Source organism: Dipteris shenzhenensis, chromosome 18, assembly GCF_047967505.1.
Source record: "Dipteris shenzhenensis isolate YYH24624 ecotype China chromosome 18, Dip_SZ_1.0, whole genome shotgun sequence".
NCBI lineage: Eukaryota > Viridiplantae > Streptophyta > Polypodiopsida > Gleicheniales > Dipteridaceae > Dipteris > Dipteris shenzhenensis.
In genome coordinates, this window is record NC_141613.1 from 1,142,293 (window position 1) to 1,165,374 (window position 23,082).

A 23,082-nucleotide genomic window follows, 5' to 3' on the forward strand; every position below is an offset into this window, starting at 1 on the left:
CACTCAGGTTGGATCATGAGTCTATTGGCATAATAAACAGGATAATCCATCTTACCATCAGGCTGAGCTATAATTTGATTCTAATAACATAACCAAAAGCGTCCACATGCACATGGAATATGACATCCCATCTTGCTTGTCTGAGAATTGGTGTCTGAGAAGCTTTTCGCTTCCGCTCATGGAAACTTTGGATAACTAGGGAGTCCATTGGAACTTAACATTCTTTTTAGTGAGCTCATATAGCAGAGCAACAATTTTAGCAAAATCTTGAATAAAACGCATGTAGATAGTAATGAAGACAATGAAAGATCGAAGTTGAGTCAAACTAGTTGGTTTAGGCATAGATTCAATGGCTTTGATGTTACCAAGTTCAGTCCTGATTCCATCTTTGGATATAACACGGCCAAGTAGTACACTAACTTGGACACAGAAAACACTTTTGGCTGGATTCCAAGAAATACCCACTTGTCTATACCCATTAAATACCTTACTCAAATAATGCAAATGAGTGGTGACGACCGAGTAAACACAGAAGTCATCCAAAAAAATGGCAATAAACTCAGTAAGATAGTCTCTGAAAGTTTCCACCATAAATCTATGAAAAGATTCCTTAGTCCAAAAGGCATAACCTTAGTGGCATACACATCCCATTCAGTCATAAAAGTAAATTTGGTCTAATGTTCTTGTGCATCAAAAATCAGATTATAGCCACTGTAGCTATCCACTAATAACTACATCTCATGTCCTGCAACTTGATCCAATATAGCATCTGTGAAGGGAATAGGAAAAGGATCTGGTACAGTCAAGGCATTCAACTTTCTGTAATCCACACAAACTCAGTGTTTCCCATATTTCTTAGGTACTACCACAATAGGAAAAAGCCAATCAGTCATGTCAATTAACTAGATAAAACCTGCTTGAATGAGCTTACCTAGCTCAGCTTTAATGTGTTTTGCATGATTTGGGTTCATTCTATATCTCTATTGCCTGTGGGTTTGGCTTCAGTGACTAAAGGAATTCTGTGCTCATGAATTTCTGTAGGAACTCCCTTCAGATCTATATAGCTCCAAGCAAAAACATATTTATACTTCATGAACAGATTCTTAACTTCAGTGAGGTAATCATCAACCACATAGGCACCGATGACTCTCGGGAGGACACTGTAAAAACCCCATATAGCATGTGCGATCAAGGGACATTTAAAAAAAACCCTACCTATGGATTTTTATAACCTATATATGCCTCTTCTGTAAATGTTGAAATGATTAAAGTTATCCCTTATGTATGAAAATTTTCACTTTTTGAATTAAAAAACCCCTTATAAATGTATATTTTATGTGACTTCATAAAAATCTAAAACCCCTTTCGTTGATCGCACATGCTATCTTACATATTTCTTAGTGACCCCTCGAGCAATGACTACTGTTTTAGGCTCGTGTTTTTATCCCAGATTTAGTTCCTGAGTTGGCTTTGAAAGCAATTGCTAGCCGAGTAATGGTGAGTTGAGGGTCAACAATATCTCTTTACCCAACTATATCTTAAATGAAGTTATTAGGATAAAAGTTTTGTTGTCTAGCTATCTTTTCTTCCTTACTCCTCTACTAGAGGTCAGCAATAGCTACCTGAAAGATATCAATCTCTCCTACTGACAAGATCTTAAGCTACATAAGCCAAGTTTCAACATCCTATGGAAATGGATCCTTGACTTCCAGATCTTCTGCTCTACATCACTTAGGTACCTGGTTGGAATCTGAATTTCCTTCTCCCCAGTTTTAATTGTCATCAACTCGATTTCCCAATGATGCAACACACTGGCACTTTTCAACAAGGGTCCTCCGAGTAATAGAGGATATGCATTCTCTTCCAAGGGAATAAGCAACAAACTCAATGTATAATGATTGCCACCAATAGTTAAAACAACATTAAAAGCATACCTAAAGGCTCTATAGGTCATTGATCAGCCATTTAAACTCAGAATGGTGATGGTTTCATATTCTTCAACTGCAACTTATTCACCACAACTGCAGAGATAATATTCATTCCAGAACCAAGACTTTCAACTTCTTAATTTTTACTATAGTCACAAGCACATAATTGTCTACCATCGTGGTATCAATGATAGAATTAGAATCCACGGTATTGACAATGGCTTTGTTTATTTGAAAGCTGTTGCATCAGGAAATCCCTACAATAAGGTGTAACTTAAGCAATTCCGCTAGAGTGAAGCTTACATTCATTCGTTGGAAGATTTTCCATGCTTTAGTTATTTCAGGACTCAGTTCTCCTTCAAAACTCAAAATTTCTGGCTTGTCGATGCTTCTGTCGAATTGTCTGCAGTGGTACATTACTTAAAATCAAGAGGTGTTCGAAACATGGTGGAGAGAGAGAGAGAGAGAGAGAGAGAGAGAGAGAGAGAGAGTTTATTGAAGTCTTCGAAAGAACGATGGGTCTATGAGACTGTGACAAACCTAGTACAAACGAGCTGTGAGGATGGAGCTACCAAACGAGCATCCACACCAATTTAGAATGCAAAAATGCAAAATGATAGTACTAAGTACAACATAGCCATGTCAGTGATTGACTACATATCAATCTCATCATCATCATCATCATCATCGTCGTCGTCGTCGTCATCAGGACATCACGATGCCTCCAGATATGCCAGGATGCTATGCTCGCTAGACTCTCCCAAGAAGTATCCACAGAGGCATGTACAGCTGTAAAAGGAAGGTGTGGTACCACATCCAACGATGTGGACTCAATCTAACGATGTCGAACCGAAATGGCCCGAGAGGAGTCAAATCTCTCATAGAATACCTGAGGCCCTGTAAGAGAAAGCCAAGCCACTGAGCCCCATGTCATAAAGAATGGGGAGTGGGCAAAGTGACTGAAAATCCTGGCTACTTCCATCCAAATCATCCTCGCCTGTCTGTAATCCCATAAGCAATGCTGAATAGTCTCTAAAGCAGAGAGGCAACGAGGGTAGGTAGGATCGGCTCCAGACCTGGATCTCCAAAGGTTCACTGCAATCCCACCATGAATAGAGAGCCAAAAGAAGATAGTGATCTTTCTATTCCTGTGGGATTTCTAGAGTCTCCTCCAGAAGCAGCTCTGCAGATCCGCAGTGATATCAAATGTCTCCCAATGAGGAACTCTGGAAGGTCTCCAACCTCTACCTCTGAGCTGAAATCTCCTGGCATTACTGACCGTGTAACAAAGGAAGGGGATGCTCTTCTCTCGATGCCTTGCGTCAATCCACTCCCACTCTCCGGGGTCCCACTGCAAATACCTGATGGAAACTCCCCCATAGAGCCAAAGCCTCCAAGACTCGGTGGAGAGTAGCCGAGGGTCTAGGTCTAGGAACCACTCTGAATCTGATCCCTCCACCAAAAGACCTACAACCCTGATAGGCTGAAAAGCAGACTCAAGCAAGATGTCCTCTGTGGACCTGAGCAATCTGCCACCATCCTGCACACTAAAAACTAAAGCATCCTCCTGTGCATCTCGGAAGGCCAAAACTTGAAGCGGAACATCGCCTCTCGTAAAAGTACCTGCCCAAGTGGAGCTAGTGAGTGGCATATCATCTGTGTCTACCCAAACCTCTGGAAGGGTTGCCTCAATCTGCAAGATCCTCCCTGCACTCCCTCTGAGATGTCCTGTCAGCCTTGATTTGGTCTCCTCTGAAAGCCTGCGGAAAGCTTTCCAAGACCCCATAGATGATGCAGGTCCCCTCTCCCACCTAGACCACTGCATGTAGAGTGAGGCACCCAGTTATCTGCCATGATCATCTAAAATACTGTCATTTCACATGATAGGTTGCCTATCAATCTCTTCACGAGAGGAAGGAGGAATTCTCCGAAGAGTGCTCCTGAAATTGGCCCAAGCTTTCAGAATGGCAACCATGAGAGGGGACGAAGGTGATCTGAGGTGTACTGTGGTGAAGATCCACCTAATACTGCTCATCCAGTCTCCTCTTGAAGAAGGTGTGCACCTTTGTATGCTGCTAATAAGAAAGTCCTTCCACGGTTCCTGCCCTGGCATAAGTCCGTTTTCATTTCGGCAAGGGCCAGAAACTCCGTTTCCCTGGTTTTTTCTGTTTTCGTTTGCAACTGCAAAAATAAAAGCTAGAACAAAATTAGGGTTTGCAATTAGGGCTAGGGTTTCAAATTTGGATTAGGTCTAGGATGACATGGCAGCTATGGCAGGGTGAACCTAATCTGATACCATGCTAGAAACATGGTGGGGAGAGAGAAAGAAAGAAAGAAAGTTTATTAAAGTCTTTGAAAGACGGATGGATCTATGAGACTGTAAAAATCTTGCTACAAACGAGCCATCGTGGTGGAGCTACTAAACGAGCATCCACACCAATGCAAAATGCAGAAAATGCAAAATGATCATATCTTCAATCTGTGAGTAGTCATCAAGGAGGTGAGCGAGATCCCAGAAAGTCTACGCATGCTTTGTAGGTAGAATTTCAAAAGGTCTTCCACACAATCCCATGATCTCACATCATTAGGCGACTTTAGGAGATGCGGATTCTAGGAGTCATGATTGGGGGTGACAAGTATGTACGACTCACTCAAAAGGAAATTGTATGCCCCTGAATGAGAGCACGATAGGAGTGAGACAGGGATGCCCCCTCTCACCGATACTTCTTTTTTGGGCAAAAAAACATAGAATTTTAATTAAATCCTTCAAGATAATTTGTACAATATAGCTCCTGTCTTACAAAAGAAAACTTTGTGTGAGTAACAGATAGCATAGCTAGAGTTGCATATTTTATCCTGGAAAATAGCATAGCCAAGTATAGAGTAGCGTCTCTAGTCCTAAGGTTTTTCTTTGACTGGCACCAAGGATGGAAGGACATGTATAACTTGATTCTGTAGATCCTGAGGGGTAAATAAGAAGCCAAATGATCTTGGACTTCATCCTGCAACTAAGAGATGTACTCATTGAAATTGTGTCTGTCTTGATTGAGCAAGAATCTAGCCTGAGGCATAAAAATAACATGTTAGTTTTTTAAAAAATTGGCATTTTTAGAAAACCAGTTAGAGAACAACTGCTCTGTCCTCATCCTTAAATTGAAAAGCATTTCTAGAAAGCCAAATAAACCATAGTGCATGTGCTCTTACCACTACCCACAGGACGTAAGTGGTTTTGAAAGCATCTCCCAACAGTATGGATTTCCAATTGGCGTAGCGGTCACGAACGCAGTCGCATCTACCATCGGTGTAGCCTCAGTGTGTGGGATCCCGCGTACTCTGATGTTCAGAGCCTTATTGGCTCTCTGCTGCTGCTCCATGAGGGTAGCCCAAAGGATGAGGCAGTCCCAACGGGGTATGGGAGGGTGGGCTGATTGAGAGGGAGAGGGGAGAGTGAAGCGTAATGCGGCACATTGTATGACACCTCCGAAGTAGGGGTCATAAGCTGTGCGAGAGCTGTAACAGGAGAAGAGGGAAAGGGAACAACAACCGGCGCCATGGGCATGAGTATGTCACTGATCGTAGATGTAGATGGAGCTGAGACTGGAACTAGAGTTGGGCCTGAAGCGGGGATTGAAGTCGAAGTAGAGACAGAGCTGTTGGAGCTGAAAACGAAACTGACACTATAGCGGGAGTTGAGGTTGAGGCTGAGGCTGAGGTTGAGGTAGAGATAGAGGCTGAAGAAGCTGAGGTGGGTCCTACCTTTGCCTTGCTGTCTACTTCGAGTCCACTTCGGTTGTAACGTGTGTTCACATCCTCCAAATTCAGTTGTGTCGTTTGCTTTTTTTTTTTTTTTGGGTTATTTTCATCTTTATTGGCTTTGTCCCCCATTTCTCTTGGGGTGCGGGTGCAGATCTTAGTGTTAGTGTTCAGGAGCACCGGTTCTAGTTCCGGTTCCCCTCCCATAATGGGAGGTACGTCCAGTGCGAGGTGGTGGAGAGGTAGGGCAGAAGCCTGAAGTGGAGAGGCAGCCAAGAGGTGGAGGAGGAGAGGCTAAGATGGCGAGGATGGCGAGGATGGAGAGAATGAAATGGCTGAGGACACTCTAAACCATTCTGGTCTCAAGAGTTTGAAAATGATGTTAATCAGCAGGATGCCAACATGAGTGACACAGAGTTGGATTACTCACAAGAAGAAGTACCTATGCCTAATATTGTGGAGAAAGATGTGGTGGTGGTTAAGGGTAAACAACAAGCTACTTTACAGAATAAAAGAAAGTATCTCCCAAGTCAAAGGCCAAGGAGGCCCCCCCCCCCCCCCTAAAAAAAAGAAAGCCCTGTCCCCAAGGCTAAAAAGAGAAAAAGCACAAATGGTAAGTAGCCCCTTCTCTTTTCTCACTTTGAATGTGTGTGGGCTAACTGATCTCCTCAGGAGCCACGAACTAGCCAGATGGCTCGAGGAGAATCTCCTCTCTCCTACTTTCTTGGCCCTCCAAGAGGTCAAGGTAACACAGGAAATCTTGGAAAATCGTTTAAAAGTCATAGACAAAAGACGAGTTTGGTACTATACTACCCATGAGGAAGGGAAAGGAGGTGTTGCAATAGGAATTCTCTCTCACTACAAAGACCGAATTTCTAGCTTTCATAAAGACACCAATAATAGATGGATTTGTTTACAATGTAAGGTTAGAAACATTGAATATTCAGTCACTTCTGTATATGCCTCTACTGGTGCATCAGAAAGACGGTTGACATCGGATACACTAAAGTGTTAGACAGCACAGTGTTGTCAGGGGACTTTAATATGGTAGAAGGGCCACAAGACAGATGGTTACAGAATGGATCAGTCCCAAGGGGCTCTGAACAGTAGATTTGGAAGGACTTAAAGGAACAACTACAACTGGTAGATACAGGTTGCTCAGGGACTTTCACTTGGTGCAACAGGTAGTGTGGAGATTTAAGGAGAGAGGCCAGACTTGACAGGGTCTATATTTCTCAAGGACTGCTAGATTTGGCTCTTCAAGCAAAAAATAGAGTTTTCTCCTCTCTCACTCTCTCAGATTACAAACCAGTTCTCACCTGGTTGGATATGAGTTGGGGTACAAAGGGGAATTCTTGGTTTAAGGCTGACCCTTCTTTGTTTGAGTTCAAATCTGTTCAACAAGAGATTAGCTCTCAATGGGTCACTGCTTTTTATGCTGCTGACAATTGTGCACAGGGGTGGCAAGATGTAGTAGCAAGCACACAAAGAATTATGAAAGAGGCAAGGAAAAACAAGGCAGCAATAAGGGCTAAAAGAATGGACAAGCTAAGAAAAGAGGTGGAAGAGCTCGAAGCTAGAGCTAGACTTGGAGATATCAATGCACAAGATCAATTACTCGAAAACGTTGTGAGATTAGATAGGAGAAACAACTAACAATTCAGAATGCCAGAATACACTTCAGAGATTGGTGGGTGGGTAAAATTGGCAGGCCAACCAAGGAAAAATTTAGACTCATACGGAAGAAAAGGCATCAGGAGGTAATACCCCTTCTCAAAAAGGAAGACGGCACTGTAGCCCATTCAGAGGAGGAAAATGTGAAAATAATACTCAATCATTTCAGCAAAATGCTAAGTACCAATAGTCAACGGATATACATGGGAGTCTGCCTCCAGAGATGAGACGAGGGGTACAGGAGGAGTTTGAGGTTCAGGTGGAGTTGCAGTCCTTTTCAGATCATAGAGAAGAGAGATACACATTCCAGATTTCTTTGGATCCGGATACGACACATGGACAACTAGGATCTATTTCTCGCAGTTTGCTACTTCCCCCCAGAGACCTCCCACTTTGCCAAAGATATTCGAGGTGATGATGAGACATCCCCATTTGCTGCCCTTTATCCGTCCATCGTTGACTTTTCTAGCCACGGAGAAGTCCTTCCAGTGGGGGACTTCAACGCGAGGACAAGGACCCGTCAGGTACCACTTCTTGATTTCAGAGATGATTTCACTCTACTGGCAGATGTTGACCTTGAGGAGGGAAGTACGCTACGGGTTTCAGCTGATAGGCAAGGTCCATTCTCATCCTATGGGCAGGCCCTATTAGACCTAGGCAGGATACATTATCTCATCATCTATAATGGTCTTGACAGATGGCCCGCTTCAGGTGGTTTCACATGCTTTCCACATGCGGGGGGTTCCAATGTCGATTACATCATGGGATCCCCTGTCTTCACATCTCGCATTACTGACTTCACTGTAGCACCTCACCCCCCAGGGGCTGATCATACATACCTTTTCTTTCGCATCTCCACCTCCCTTCGCACAACACCTTCCACCCCACTCAGTGCTTACTCCACTTGCCACCATATACACTTTGATCCGGATCACTCACCTTCTTACTCTGGCCGTCTGTACATACTTCTCGCTTATGTTGACTTCATACCCCTTTTAAAGGATCGTGTTGCCCTTGTCACCCGCTCACTACACGAGACTGCCATTCACACTTTTCCCCACACCACCCGCTCCACCTATCCACCACCCCCTGGAACCGTACCCTGTAATAGTTGGTACGATGATGAGTGTAAGGCCTTACGCCATCAACTCAAATTCGAAACCAAAAACAGTCCTCCGAGCGTACCAGATACGCTACGTGAATACCGTAGACTGGTACGGAGAAAGAAACTACACTTCGTTCGTCGAAACGAGGAGGAGCTACTGAACATTTTGTTTAGTAACAACTCTAAGGACTTCTCGTGGGATTTCTAGAAGGACGGTCCCCTCCGCCACTCACTGACACCCAGATCTGGTTTGATTATGCACGCACACTTTATGACATCCCAAATCAGCCAGTCCCTCGCCTCACACATGCCTCATCCGACATCATGCACCCTCTTCACTAGAGAAGGGGTAAAGGATGCTGTAATGAAACTTCATAATGGCCGAGCGAAGGATCATGAGGGACTATGCACTCAGTTCATTGCATATGGGATTAACCTCCTAGCCCCGATATTAGCAAAGCTTTTTAATGAAGCAGTTTGTTTGGGATTTCCACACTTGGACCATTAACACTATCTCACCCATCCACAAGGTAGGGGATCCCATGAGCCCGGAAAACTACAGGACCATTATGATTGGACATGTCATGTGCAAGATTTATGCATCAGTACTTGACTCCGAGGTTAGCAGACTTGCAAAGTGTCGAGGACTCAGAGCAGCAGGACAGGCCGGATTCCGGCGTGATCATGGAACCATGGACCACATTCTGACGCTCAGATGTATCATCGAGGAGGCGAGGTCACGGAAGCAGAGGGTTTATTGTTGCTTTGTGGATTTTCGCAAGGGATTTGACACGGTCCCGAGAGCCCGCCTCATACGGCGCCTACAGGACTTGGGTTATGACCAGGAGATCATTTGGGCTGTCATGGCACTTTACAAGAGAGTTTCTGGTAGAGTTTGGGCAGGATCCGGGTGGACAGACGAGATCATGAGTACCATCGGGATCAAACAAGGGTGTCCTTGGTCACCTACCTTGTTTGGCCTCTACATTGACGAGCTTGAGACAGTGATGCAAACACAGGGGGGTGTAGGTTGCTCTCTTGCGGGCACGCTGATCCAGATTTTTCTCTATGCAGATGATGTGGCTCTCGTCTTCCGCAACAGAGGGGCTTCGGAGACACCTAGACGCACTACAGTCCCTTTGTGAGTCTCATGATTTGAAGGTCACAACTTGGGTAAAACCAAGGTCATGATCTTCAATACATCTCTTCTATGGTGTACATGTGTTGTGCAAATACACTGTGGAATGATCAGAACGTCTCAGATCGCCTAAATCAAAATGTCAGCCCTCTCTACTCTGAAGACTAACTCGAAACGCACTACTGCGACAGATTTACATGCGTAATCGTACTTCAGAACTGCGTATGAAAATTCATAGAGTAGAACAGTGATCGACAGAATCATTCATGATAAAACAATAAGGTAGATGCAATAGAATCTCTGTATTACATTTCTCCGAGCAGTACAACACCGTACTCCCTGATACATAACAATGTTCCTCTTCTGATCGCACTGATCCTTGCTCCGATCCTCATCAATGAGCCCCCTGAATGATCGCTCTCTTCTCTTTTATCTAACCGGCACACATAACTCCTTCACGGTTGCCGTGCCTATTCAGTTCTCCGCCTGCCCCTAGAACTTCCGTCTTTTCATATCTCACTATAAACTAGATACAACGTATTAATGATAATAATCTAAGGACTAATGATCTAAGGACTCCCCCCCTAGTTCCTCTTTGCTGTTGCTGCTTTTGCCCTTAACACAAAACAGGATTGAATTAGACACTAATGAAATGCTGTCTTCAGATTTGTAAACTTAGAAAATGAGTTTCAAAATGAGCCAAAAGAGCCACTATCCTAGGTATGATTGATCTTAGATTGTAGACAAGGAAAACAAGTTGCAAAACTATTCTAGGTACACTTGACCTTAAAGTAAATAATGGACTTACTCAATCAAGATTGGTCCTTCAAAATACATAGCATGTTTCGTAATGCCAATGATAAAACTTACCTATGCAACAGGAAGATGCGCTCAAGAGCTGAAAATAAACTTGCAACACTTTCAAGCAATGCGTCCATGCTCACGACTTGTTGTTTCAATCCCTTCATGCAGTCCAAAACTCTTTTGTACTCTGTCCTTCAAAATACATAGCATGTTTCATAATGCCAATGATAAAACTTACCTATGCAACAGGAAGATGCGCTCAGGAGCTGAAAATAAACTTGCAACACTTTCAAGCAATGTGTCCATGCTCATGACTTGTTGTTTCAATCCCTTCATGCAGTCCAAAAATCCTTTGTACTCTGGAGTGCTCAACCGTGCCTTTACCTTATAAGAGACAAAGATACAACGAGCCAACAGACAGAGATTTGAATTAAAGGAAGAATACGCAAGCACAGTAAATCATTGCAGAAGAATGAATATGCAGGATTCGGAACGAAACAGTGAGAAACATGGAGAACACATGCCAACAGACACAGCTGGAATACCTCTTTCAAAAATTCAGCCGCATTTTTACTCTGCTTGTCTTCTTTGATCACTGATCCATTCTTGTTCATACTGATTTCACCTTTCAAATTTTCATGGCCACAAGGTACACTGTGGGGTCTAGTCACAGACATACTACTTCCAGTGGCAATGCCCATAGATACCATGTTACTCTCATGTCTAGGGTTGGAAACACCTAGGGTCAAACCCACGTCCTTCTCAGCATCATCTGTAGCTTCTGAATGCCTCACTTTTGTGTAAGGAAACAAAGTCGACGAGTAAGCTGATTGGCTGATTCCTACGTGATTCAGGGTCACATTGACTTTTTCAACAGGATTATCAGGTTTCTTACTCCTTTGGAAAACAAGACCCTGTGCAGCAGCAGGAGAGGGAGTCCCTAGTTCTATGACGTCTAATTCAGAAGTACTTTCAGAAAGAAGATCAACAACTGTTTTGCTTTTGAAAGTACTACCAAAATGAGATGTAGGCATCGCATGAACAACTCCATCATCGCTGCCTATTGCACGGTTGGCTGGAGTGATTGCAAATGTATGGGGATCTTTGTTTGATGCGTTTCCACGATAGTTTCCTAGAATTGCAGATAGCAATTGTTGAGGCCTTGCAGATGATGTATCCAAGAACAAGCCAGGCTGTAGACCCTGCACACATTAACAAGAACACAGTCAGTACCAGCTTGTGAAAGAAAACAACTTTTCCTTGCATTTTGACCAGTCATGTACCATTCCCCACTAAACTTTATGTCCGACTTCCAAGTCTTTCACTCAGGACAACTTGGTCCAGTCACCTGAGAAGATCTCATCATCTTATCAAGATTTTCTTCAGAGCATTTGCAATCAAAAATCTCAACAACAGCCTGATTCAAGAGACTACAGGTCATGATGCTCTCATGCATGAATTGTGCAAAGAGGTGCACCCCAAATAATTTATTACTTGCAGAGCTTGCAGCATGGCCCTTACACACAGATCTATCTTCCGGACCATCATCTACCCAGAAAATTAAAGAGGATGGCACGACCGAGTGGGCCGCGGAACATCTTGTCATCATCCATGCAGCTTGCAGTGGATAGAGATGAGAGGTCTAGGTATTCACATGCCTAGTCTAGCACAAGAGTCAATATTTGCCAGCCTATGTTGACTCTTGGATAGTACAAGGGGTCACGTTCTTGCATTGGCCAACTCACGAGATTGGTACTGAATTACTTGTAGTCCGGATCTAATGGTACATATGACATGAGGACCAAAGAGATTGGTACTAAGTTATCTGCAGTCCGGAGATAATGGTACATATGACATGAGGGCCAAAGAAGCCTAGAGCACTATCACCTTGCCCTTGTATGAGGAAGGCCTCGATCTGACATCTAGTACAGAGCCTTGCTAGGAAAGCTGGTTGTTAGAGGACTCCTTCCAAGCAATGAGCCTTGGAAGAACTTTTTCACTCAATAGGTGCACTTTCTATAGAGGTAGTGATTGGACGATACGCTATTCACAAAAATGCCCACATCAAACTCCCCTATGAGAGTAATAAAATCTAATACAAACAAGTAGAAGGGTGGAGCTACTGAATGCTAAGTCCTAAAACTATATAGTCATATAGGATAAGTGGTGTCATCAACATCATCCTCATAAGTACAATGTGACCTCATGATGGTGTAGGTGTCAAGGAGACTTGAGGGAAGGGCGAGATCGTGATGATGTGTAGCCCGTGAGGAGTGCTAGCGGCTGTCTGTGAATGCAGCCCGACTCGGTCTCTTGGCAATGGCCCTGCTCCTGAACAAAGCTATTGTAACTCTTATGGGCCGTGCTCCAAGTATAAACAAGTAGGGAAGGTCACCAAGTGTAATCTTGTGTTCGTCCACTGTCGAATGTGGCGTGTCTCGGACTCTCGGTCTCTGATGCATCTCTCGATAGGGGCTGTGTGGTCCATACGATCTAAGTGGAAAAACTCAGTAATCCTGCTCTGAGAGAGATCGGATTGTGTGTCGGAAGCCTGTCTCTGCGCCTTGAGTGAAATCTCTCTATGCCGAAGTGCCTCGTGAAGAAAGGCAGCAAGACACCTCTGGTTTGGATATGTAAGAAGCTTGGTGAGGGCTCCGAAGCCGGCTCTGATGAGGCAGTGATACCGGCAATGTATATCATAGTATATAGGGCATTTGAATGCGAAACTCTATCTCATGTCGATCACACAACGTGCATATGCAGCCCTCCCTTGGGATCCCCTCGGCTCAGCCTCTCTCAATACGGAGTCGGTGCGATGACACTCAAAACTGCCCGATGGCGATCCTCAATGAGTGTGGTAGATGGATCCACGTGTACTCTGGGAGGTAATTAAACTCTCCTCCAAGAAGAGCAAGCAATGATCCCTGTAGAAACTGAACTTCACTGAAAGCTCCCTCGGCTCCAACCAGGTCCTAAAAGTGTGTAGCTATAGGAGGTCCTTGTTCTATGAAGAGAGTGGAAGAGAGGTAAGGAGTCTCACTTGCAGCTTTCTCACATACACAATCCGAGAATACACACAAAGGTGGAGGCTGAAAACAGTTCTACTCTTCTTAGTTGTGAAAGCCCAAAAAACTCTCTTACAAAAAGAAATAGATGAACCCTATATGTGGATCTCAAACCAAACTCAACTAACCTAGGTGGCATACTAACTGAGCCACTAACTAGAGTACATAAAGATAGCTGTCATCGAACTTATTCATGGGCTGTGTACCAACCGTATCTGCAGCTAACAAGTCAGTGACATAAATGCACAACGATCACCCTGGCATATCACGAGTAGAGCTCGATATCTCAACACTCCCCCTCGAGCTCAGTCCCAATTCTTGCACACCAAGCAGGTCTCTGAACTTGCGCAGCTTCTCTGCGTACAATGCCTTCATGAATATGTCATCTACCTGATCCTCCGTGCTGACATAAACTAGATCAATAAAACCCACTAGAACCTTCTCCCGCACATAGTAGTAATGTATCTCAATGTGCTTTGTTCTAGCATGAAAGACTGGGTTATTTGTCAAGTATACACTGCTCATGTTGTCACAATAAATGACAACTGGCCCATCTATAGACTGATGCATATCATCAAGCAGCTTATGCAACCAAGCTACCTCACATGCAACCATTGCTGCACCCCTGTATTCATCCTCTGTGCTCCACAAGACAACTGTAGGTTGTTTCTTGCTGCTCCAAGTGACTGCAGCACTCCCAAAAGAAAACACATATCCACTGTACCTCACATGCAACCATTGCTGCACCCCTGTATTCATCCTCTGTCCTCCACAAACCAACTGTAGGTTGTTTCTTGCTGCTCCAAGTGACTACAACACTCCCAAAAGAAAACACATATCCACTGGTAGATCGTCTATTAGAAATACTACCAATCCAATCAGCATCAATGTATCCATGCAACTGTATCTGAACCCTAGTCTCATAAAATAGTCCATACTGCAATATGGACTTCACATACCTCAGTATGCATCTAGCCGCATCCAAATGTGGTTTCCTTGGAGCCTGCATAAACTGACTTACCAACCCAACAGCATACCTCAAATCTGACCTGGTAATAGTCATATAAATCAAACTTCCTACTATTCGTTGGCACATAGTAGGATCTTCCAGAAGCTCATTTCTGCATCTGCACTCAGCTTCACATTCTGCTCCAAATGAACTGAAATAGACTTACATCCTATCATCCCATATTTGAACAGCATGTGCAATCCATACTGCCTCTGCAAGAGCCATATCCCACTTGTGGATCTAATCACCTCAATGCCCAACAAGTAACGCAGCTCTCTCAAATCCCTCTTCTCAAACTTCTGCTTCAATAGTATTTTCACATGAAGGATATCTTCATCACTATCACCTGTGATGATTAAATCATCAACATAAATAACAAGCAGCATAATACCTTTTCTCTGTTTTTATCACATAAAGTGAGAAATCTGCCGTGGAAATTTGAATGCCAATAGTGACAAGATACTGTCCTATCTTGTCAGACCATGCTCTGGATGCTTACTTCAAGTCATACAAGCCTTTCTTCAACCTGCAAACAAACTCAGGATGAACAGCATGAACATAACTTGGTGGCTGCTCCATATAGACCTCTTCTTGCAAATCACCATGCAAGAAGACATTCTTTACATCCATCTGACGTAAAGACCATCCCTTCGATGCAGCCATAGCAATGACTGCTCTTACAGTTGCCATCCTTGCAACAGGACTGAATGTTTCCTCATAATCAATGCCATATGTCTATGCATACCCCTTGACAACTAATCTTGCCTTGCATCTGCTCACAGAACCATCTGCATTGTGCTTCACCTTATAGACCCACTTGCAGCCAATTGCATTCTTATCTTTAGGCAAACGCACCAATTCCCATATAGCATTTGCTTCCAAGGCATCCATTTCTTCATCCATCGCCTTCTCCCATGGCTTGCTCAAAAGAAGTGGATTTTGGTTCTTGTATAACTTTAACCATATAGGCATAGTGAATGGCTGTAAATCCATCATATTTCAATCTATCCACAGGATACTCGACTCTGGTAAACTTCTCTGGTAAACTTGCGCAAAATAGGCTCACTACCAGGTGCTCTCAAAACATCCCTGGTCTTCCTTACTCCAGGTGTAACAATAGAAGGAATACCCAACTCATCATCAATGCTATGTTCTGAGCCATTGGATTCACCATCCACATAAGAGTGACCTGCATTCACATCAACCATGGGCTGATCTACTTTCTCTTTTCCTTTTCGTGATACCTGCATACCGCTATCTATATTGCTTTGAGGAGATTCTCCTGATCTCAATCTGCTTGTCCATGACGAAGTATGTGGCTACTGCTAGAGGACACTACAGGTCCACTAATATTTTGTGATTGCTGTTGTGAATTCTGTGCAGCATTACCATTTTGTGCATCTATATCATCAACCACCTTTACTGGCTTATACCAACTGCTCATCTCATCAAAAACATCACTGCTTACTCTAAACTTACGAGTAGAAGGATTATAGCATCTATACCCTTTCTGCTGCAAAGAATAACTAATCAAGATGCACTTCTCAGCTTTTGGATCCAACTTGGATCTCAACTCATCTGGCATATGAACATAGACAATGCAACCAAAAACTTTCAAATGAGAAATATCTAGTTTCCTACCAGTATATCTCTCCTCTGGTGTCATGCCATGTATTGCTGCAGTGGGAGTCCTATTCATTATGTAGACTGCTGTAGCAACTGCTTCAGTCCAATAAAAATCTGGCAGGTCTATTTCGTTGAGCATGGCACGAGATATCTCTTCAATATGCATGTTTTTCCTTTCTGCAAGTCTATTTGACTGTGGGGTATGACTGCATGAATATTGCTGCTTTCTGTCATGCTCCTGCAGAAACCTTGCAAACTCATTTGAGAGGTACTCTCCCCCTCCATCTGACCTTAGGCATTTTATTTGCAAGCCTGTTTCTTTTTCAATCATAGCTTTAAAGACTTTGAAATGCCCAAGTACTTCACTTTTCTTTTTCATAAAATACACCCAAACTTTTCTGCTACAGACATCAATAAAAGTGACAAAATAATGACACCCTCCAATAGATGCAGCTTTAGTAGTCCACACATCAGAGTGGGTTAATTCCAATAGCCTCTTACTCTCTTGAACATGTCTAGGAAATGGTTTCCTTGCCTGTTTTCCAAATTGACAGGCTTCACAAATCTTATGCATTTCTGCAACCTTGAACTTGAGCAATCTTGCAACAATATTTTAGGCCTACATTAATTTAAGTCGTTGTACATTAACATGACCGATGCGTTTATGCCAGATATCAATATCTGCAACTACACTGGTCCCATGTGCAAACATTGCTGTACTGAATTCACGCATGTTCGCATCCAACGTAAACATTGTGCCCTTTTCTTCCCTTTTGCTATCAAGCGACCTTTATTTTTCATATCCTCAATAAAGCATCCATGAGAATTAAATCTGGCCTGCAAGCCCTGCTCAACCATATGACCAACAGAAACCAGGTTCTTGATGATGTTCGGACATGAAATACATCAGACAAGTATTTCTTTTTCCCATCCTACATAAACAAAGGAATTTTACCAATCTGCACAATAGGACGTGCTGTATCATCACCAGTCTCCACAAATCCTGATTTTTTCATTTTCCTTGCATCCTGCATCCATTCTGCATGACCTGTCATGTGGTTTGACGCACCTGAGTCAACATACCACACATCATTGCTTTCTTCTGCACTTGTCACAGAATTGGTCATGTGCTGCACCATAAACAAATGCTCATTTCTGTCATCATTCTGTCTACTAGAGGATGCATAATTGCCTTGCTGCAACTTTCCATTCATAACGGCATTCTGCTTTTTGTAGCAGTCTTTAGTCATATGACCCATTTTACCACAATAGTAACATTCAACATTGTTGTTTGCATTTTAGCCTCTCTGCCATCCACCATGACCTCTTTGGCTCCCCCTGTCTCTAAGGTTACCACGTCCTCCTCCATAGGATTGATTTTCTTGAATTTGCTGCATATTCTGATTTCTGCCATGGCCTCCAGATCGGCCTGCTCTGCCTCTGCCTCTGCCTCTGCCTCTTCCAGCATTTGAGTAGAAGACAGTTTCTTTTGAACTTCCTCATGAAGAAGATGCACCACCATTTCTCTGCTTTTCAGAAATTAAAAGAGCAATCAACTCCTCAAAATCAGAAAATTTTTCACGGAGGGCAATGGATGTCCAGAATTGTGCATAATCCTTTCCTAGACCATTCAAGGTCACAGAAACTAAATCATCTTTCACTGGCGACCCAATGGAAGCAAGTGCGTCTGCAATCTTCTTTACCTTCATGTGATAGTCATTGATGCTCATATTTTCTCTCTGCACATTATGCAACTCCTGCTTGAGTTGCATTTTCCTCGCTTGCGTATTTGTGTTGTACATTTTTGCCAAAGTATCACACGCCTCCTTTGGCGTGCTTGCATCTTGAATATGCACAATCATAGAATTTGAAATACTGATAGACAACCAGTACATAACTTTTCTGGCTCTCTCATGCCAGCCTTTAAATGCCTGCATTTCCTGTTGATTGGGAACATTAGGAAGAACTGGTTCTTCTTCATTTCCTGTAATGAACTCCCAATAGTCTTTTCCCGTAAGGAAATTCGTCATTCTAAACTTCCATGGTTGAAAGTTGTTCTTGTCAAGCTTTTCGGGGACAATCTGTAAAAGAGAGTCAGACGCCATTACAGAACACTGTAAAATATTATGTCACTGCAAAAAACACAGCTTTTGCCTTACAAGGCAAATCTGCAAAACTGACGAAAGTGGTATTTGACCATACAATCACTTCTTAGTGATGATTTTTCATCAGCAGGCAATAAGAATGATACTGTCACTCCCAATATCTCTGCGCATAGGCATACGATGCAATTTCAGCATCAACTTTTCACCGACCTGCAAAACAATGGTCGCACAGCTAAAACAGGCCACTTTTCTACGTGCCTACGAAAAAATTTCCGCCACTAAAACGAGCCTCGAAACGGCCTCAAATCAAAAAATAATGTCACCCATGGCTTTGCTCTATCTCGTGGCATATACTATCCTCTCGCCGCATCGCGAAGGACGTCTCAATCTGAGACAGTGCACTCTTGGACTTTCCGACTGTGCTACCTACAGAGATTTGCTCCCAAAACTCGAAAAAGGAAAGCACCACTGATCCTCTTACCAAGACACTGCGAACTTCGTTTGCTTCCTTGAGCTCCTTACCACGAACCGAGCTCTGCTGATACCATGTGAAGAGACTGGGGGAGAGGTAAGAAGTCTCACTTGCAGCTTTCTCACATACACAATGGGGGAATACACACAAAGGTGGAGGCTTTGAAAACAGTTTTCCTCTTCTTAGTTGTGAAAGCCAAAAAAACTCTCTTACAAAAAGGAATAGATGAACCCTATATGTGGGTCTCAAACCAAACTCAACTAACCTAGCTGGCATACTAACTGAGCCACTAACTAGAGTACATAAAGATAGCTATCATCCAACTATTATTCATGGGTGGTGTACCAATCGCATCTGCAGCTAACAAGTCGGTGATATAAATGCACAACGGTCACCCTGGCATATCACGAGTGGAGCTCGATATCTCAACATGTTCATCTCATGGTACCCAAGTGGGATAGATGGAGCGTCTAAGTTGTACTGGAACGGAGGCAACCTATTAATGTGGAGTCCCAATCTCGCGAACCACCTACGTGTCTGTGCATACCAAGCCTTATCATCTCCTCCCTTTGCACATAAGTCAAAGTGCTATTATAGGTCCAAAAAAATCCAATGCGAATGGTATAAATAAATGTGAGTGTGAATGTGTGGCATTAATAGCATAAATATAGTGTGCAAGGGCCCAAGGTTGAGATCATTATATGCTACACAGGGCTACAAATCATGTCTGGCTAGAATGCACACCCCAGAGAATTGATCAAAGCCTGCATAAAATATATCATATCCTGAAAAGAACCCATGCTGGCCAGCAAAAGAATGCTGATTATGCTCTTGCAGACACACAACATCTGGATGAGTTGTATTTATATAGTGCCAAAGGAGCCTCCATTTATTCGGGTTGCAGAGGCCCTGTATATTGTAAGAAACACATTTAAGAGAAGCACGCATGAAAATATGGACAAGAAATGAGTAGTCCCTAGAAAGAAAAGGAGGCATCATGGGGCCTCTGCCATTGCCTCAGGGTCTTGCTAACCCTCAAATCCAATTCCCTGACAAGATCATCTCCTTCACAAAGGGGAATACCCTTCTTGATTGCATTGACCCATGCCTTTTGAGATGGGGCTATCAAAAGATGTAGATGGTTGACCAGGAGAAGAAGCAGAAGCATCCCAATTACGAGATTGGAGAGATATTTGTTTGGGAGGCACTATCTTCTTTGCAGTCTGCCAACCCTCATGAGAAGATGAATTATTTTCTACTTGCTTGCCCTTTTCTTTATCTTTGTTTTGAGCTGAAATGACTGGACTCCCTGTATGAACTGAAGGCTTTGCTCCTTTGGCTTCTGTCTTTTCCACATAAGTCTTCTGACCTCCTTTATTAGATGGCTGAGGAATGGCAGCTAGAGGAGGAGGATGAAGGATAGAGGGACACTTAGAAGCTAGGTGTCCAAACTTGTGACAAGAGAAACAAGCTCCAGCAAAAATTCCCCATTTCAAAGTGAAATATTTATTCCCCAAATTAACACCCTCAATCTCAACAGCAATAGAAGGAGGGGTTGGTCTATCAGTATCCCATAAGATGCAAAAGCGATTTTTATTACCTGTGGGACGAGGGGGACAGATCACTTGTCCCAATGTTATTGCTAAGCCACGAAGCTCCGTTCTCATGTAATATGGGAAATCAACCACTTCAACCCATATAGGGCAATGGTGCTTGATGAGATTCTGATAGTCCTTATTAGGAGACCAAGGCATGACATGCACCATCTGACGGCCAAAAAATAAAGGAGACATTTCAAGCATCTTTTGTTTTGTCAAGGCATCCAAGAGATGAACTTCATAAAATCCTCGAGAGGCAAAAAAAACTCCTTCCACATAGCAGCCACCTAAGAGGGAATTTACCCATTGTCCCACATCATTACCCGAAGGTAGTTTCCCAAGGAAAAAGATGATGATTGCAATCTGAGAGAGCTTCTTCAGAGGATGCACAAGAGAAGGCAACTTCATTTTGTAAATGAGTTCCGGAGCAGGCAGCACCCATTCTCTTCTACTTTGTTGAAATTCCTCATTCAACATGTCAAACACATAGGAAGCATCTTCAGATGAAGGGGCTATGGGGGGCAGAGTCTCCCTTGACTGACTTTTGGGTTCTAGAGAGAGCGCCCTCTTTACATAATACTTATTTGTTTCTGTCATTTTGAAGCTAGTTGATTCAATAGAAAGATTCAACACTGAAATTATACTCGCGTAACAAGCTATGAAATAGAGGGAGATGAGGGCCAAGACGAAATAAATAGGTAGGACATAAAATTCAGTCCGAGCAGATGGCAAGCAGAAATGGGATAGACAATCGGGGCACAAACCAAGTGAGAGAGGGAGTAAAAAGATGGGATGCGAACCAGACAGGTTGGGTTAAAACCAGAATAGGGGCGACGACGCTGGAGCGGTTGGGCCAGAAAATGTTCAGTAGAGCAACGAGAAGAGCTGGACACGGGACCTAGATAGAAGCGCACGAGACCTAGACAAAAGGGCACGAGAACCTATTGCGACGAAAATACTTGCAGGAATACTGTCCCACACACAACATACACAAACTCAACGCACTCACAGAGTGAGCAAAAGCAAAGAGAAAACCAAAAACGAGGCGCTGAAGGTGGCTTTAGAGAGCACACAAGATGGCAAACAGAGACGAAATCTCCCGCGAGCAAAGGTAATGGCTCCGAACTGGCGGCACACAATGCAAAGCAAACGTGGAGCAGGTCATCTCACTCACACGCACTTTTTTTTTTTTGTGAAACCAAGAAAATTATATTATAAAACATTCATTTACATCAGGGCAGTGCTCAAGAAAAGAGCCAATGCCCTATACATCAGAAGCAGTAAAAGAAAAGCTGAATACAAGAAACATCTAAATCGTCCTCATGTAAGGCATCATATAAAGATTGCCGCAATGAGGCTCAGAAGAACTCATAAGGGTGCTGAAGGGGTGAATTCAGATATGCATGATTTCGCTACAACCAGAGGGTCCATAAGGCCCAGTATCTCATCCATTGGAAGAAAAGAGAATACTGTGACAAAGAAGCTGATAGTTTGCCATACATAAAAAAAAACCTGTAGAACCTGTGTGCAGGAAATATGAGAGATAAGAAATAGGAGATCTTGTCTAGAAGGTCTCTGGAATATGAACAAAACCACAATAAATGCGAAATACTCTCAGGAGTGTGATGACATCTTGGACAAAGAGGTGAGGCAATCCTTCTTTGAGTCAAATATCACTCCCACTGGAAGAATACCAACAATGCATCTCCATAGAAAGAGTCTCTGCTTCAATGGCATTTTCAACTTCCATATCAATTTCAATTTTCCTTTCCACCAGGCTAATGACTTATTCAGATGCCATAGAGAATTAGCATGATGAGCAATCCAAGGAGGAGGTAATATCAATCGATAAGCCTGTATAGAAGTCAATAAATGCAAAGGCCGAGAAGATAATCTTGGACTTCAAGACTGAAGGTGCCAATCTTGAAGCCTGTCTCTTACATTCAATGTTGGAATCGGAACCAAAGGGAGTAAGAGATCAGCAATAGCTTTTCAAATAGGTCTGTGTTGCATCCCAAGATTGTATTGTCGGCATGCTACCGGAAAAGAGAGAATATGTCCTTGCGTATCTACTACGTCATCAATGAACCAGATGCCCAACTTCATAAGATTGTAAGCTCTGATTGGTTGTTGTACAGCAAGGGAAGAGGAAAACACAGCACTCCAATGAATGCTTTCCATTCTGAGTGAGGAAGCTATAGAAACAGGATGGGGAGACCATTTGATGTGAGAGAGAACTTGCTTCCAATCCTGAATCAAGAAAGTAGAAAATGGACAACCAAGGATTTTACCTTGAAATTTGCCAAGTACTACTTCCGATGGAACAACTAGCCAATGTCCATAAGCATTTGTGCGCATCTAACCACACAAAATTGCCAACATGATAGACCAAGGCTGCTCTTGTTGGAAAAATGTCTTGAGCATAGTGATCTTTCTTGCCAACACATGAAATTTGATGTTTATTGTATTCAAACCACCATGCATTCTTGGTGAGCAAAGCAGGTCCATTTTGAGTAACCTTAAACCTTTTCTATGAAGCTTAGTTTTCCAGAAAATCTCCATGGCTTGAGACATAAAAGAAGAGAGATCTCGAGATGACCAATGTAGAGGAAGGTAGAACTGGACATAAGCTAGAACAATGGACTGGACAATTCAAAGCCGTACATGCACGGGCCAAGTGGAGATCCTCCAATATTCTAATTTGTCCTGAATTTTGTTTAACACCCAAGATATTTGTTGCTTATTTCTGATTTTCCAGCCAATGGGATAGCCCAAATGTCTTACTATGTTTTCCGGATAAATAAT

The 23,082-nt window shown here is 43.0% G+C and overlaps 1 protein-coding gene across 1 annotated transcript in view; it reads right to left on the reverse strand.

The window, feature by feature from the left end:
* Positions 1–23,082, reverse strand: part of LOC147890684 (RAD3-like DNA-binding helicase protein) — a 165,203-nt gene that overhangs the window by 20,505 nt on the left and 121,616 nt on the right. Inside the window, exons 22-23 of the mRNA XM_087389325.1 lie at positions 10,948–11,604; positions 10,641–10,786 (exon numbers count right to left, since the gene is read on the reverse strand). Of these exons, the coding sequence (XP_087245451.1) occupies positions 10,641–10,786; positions 10,948–11,604 (803 nt within the window). The remainder of the gene's footprint in view (positions 1–10,640; positions 10,787–10,947; positions 11,605–23,082) is intronic.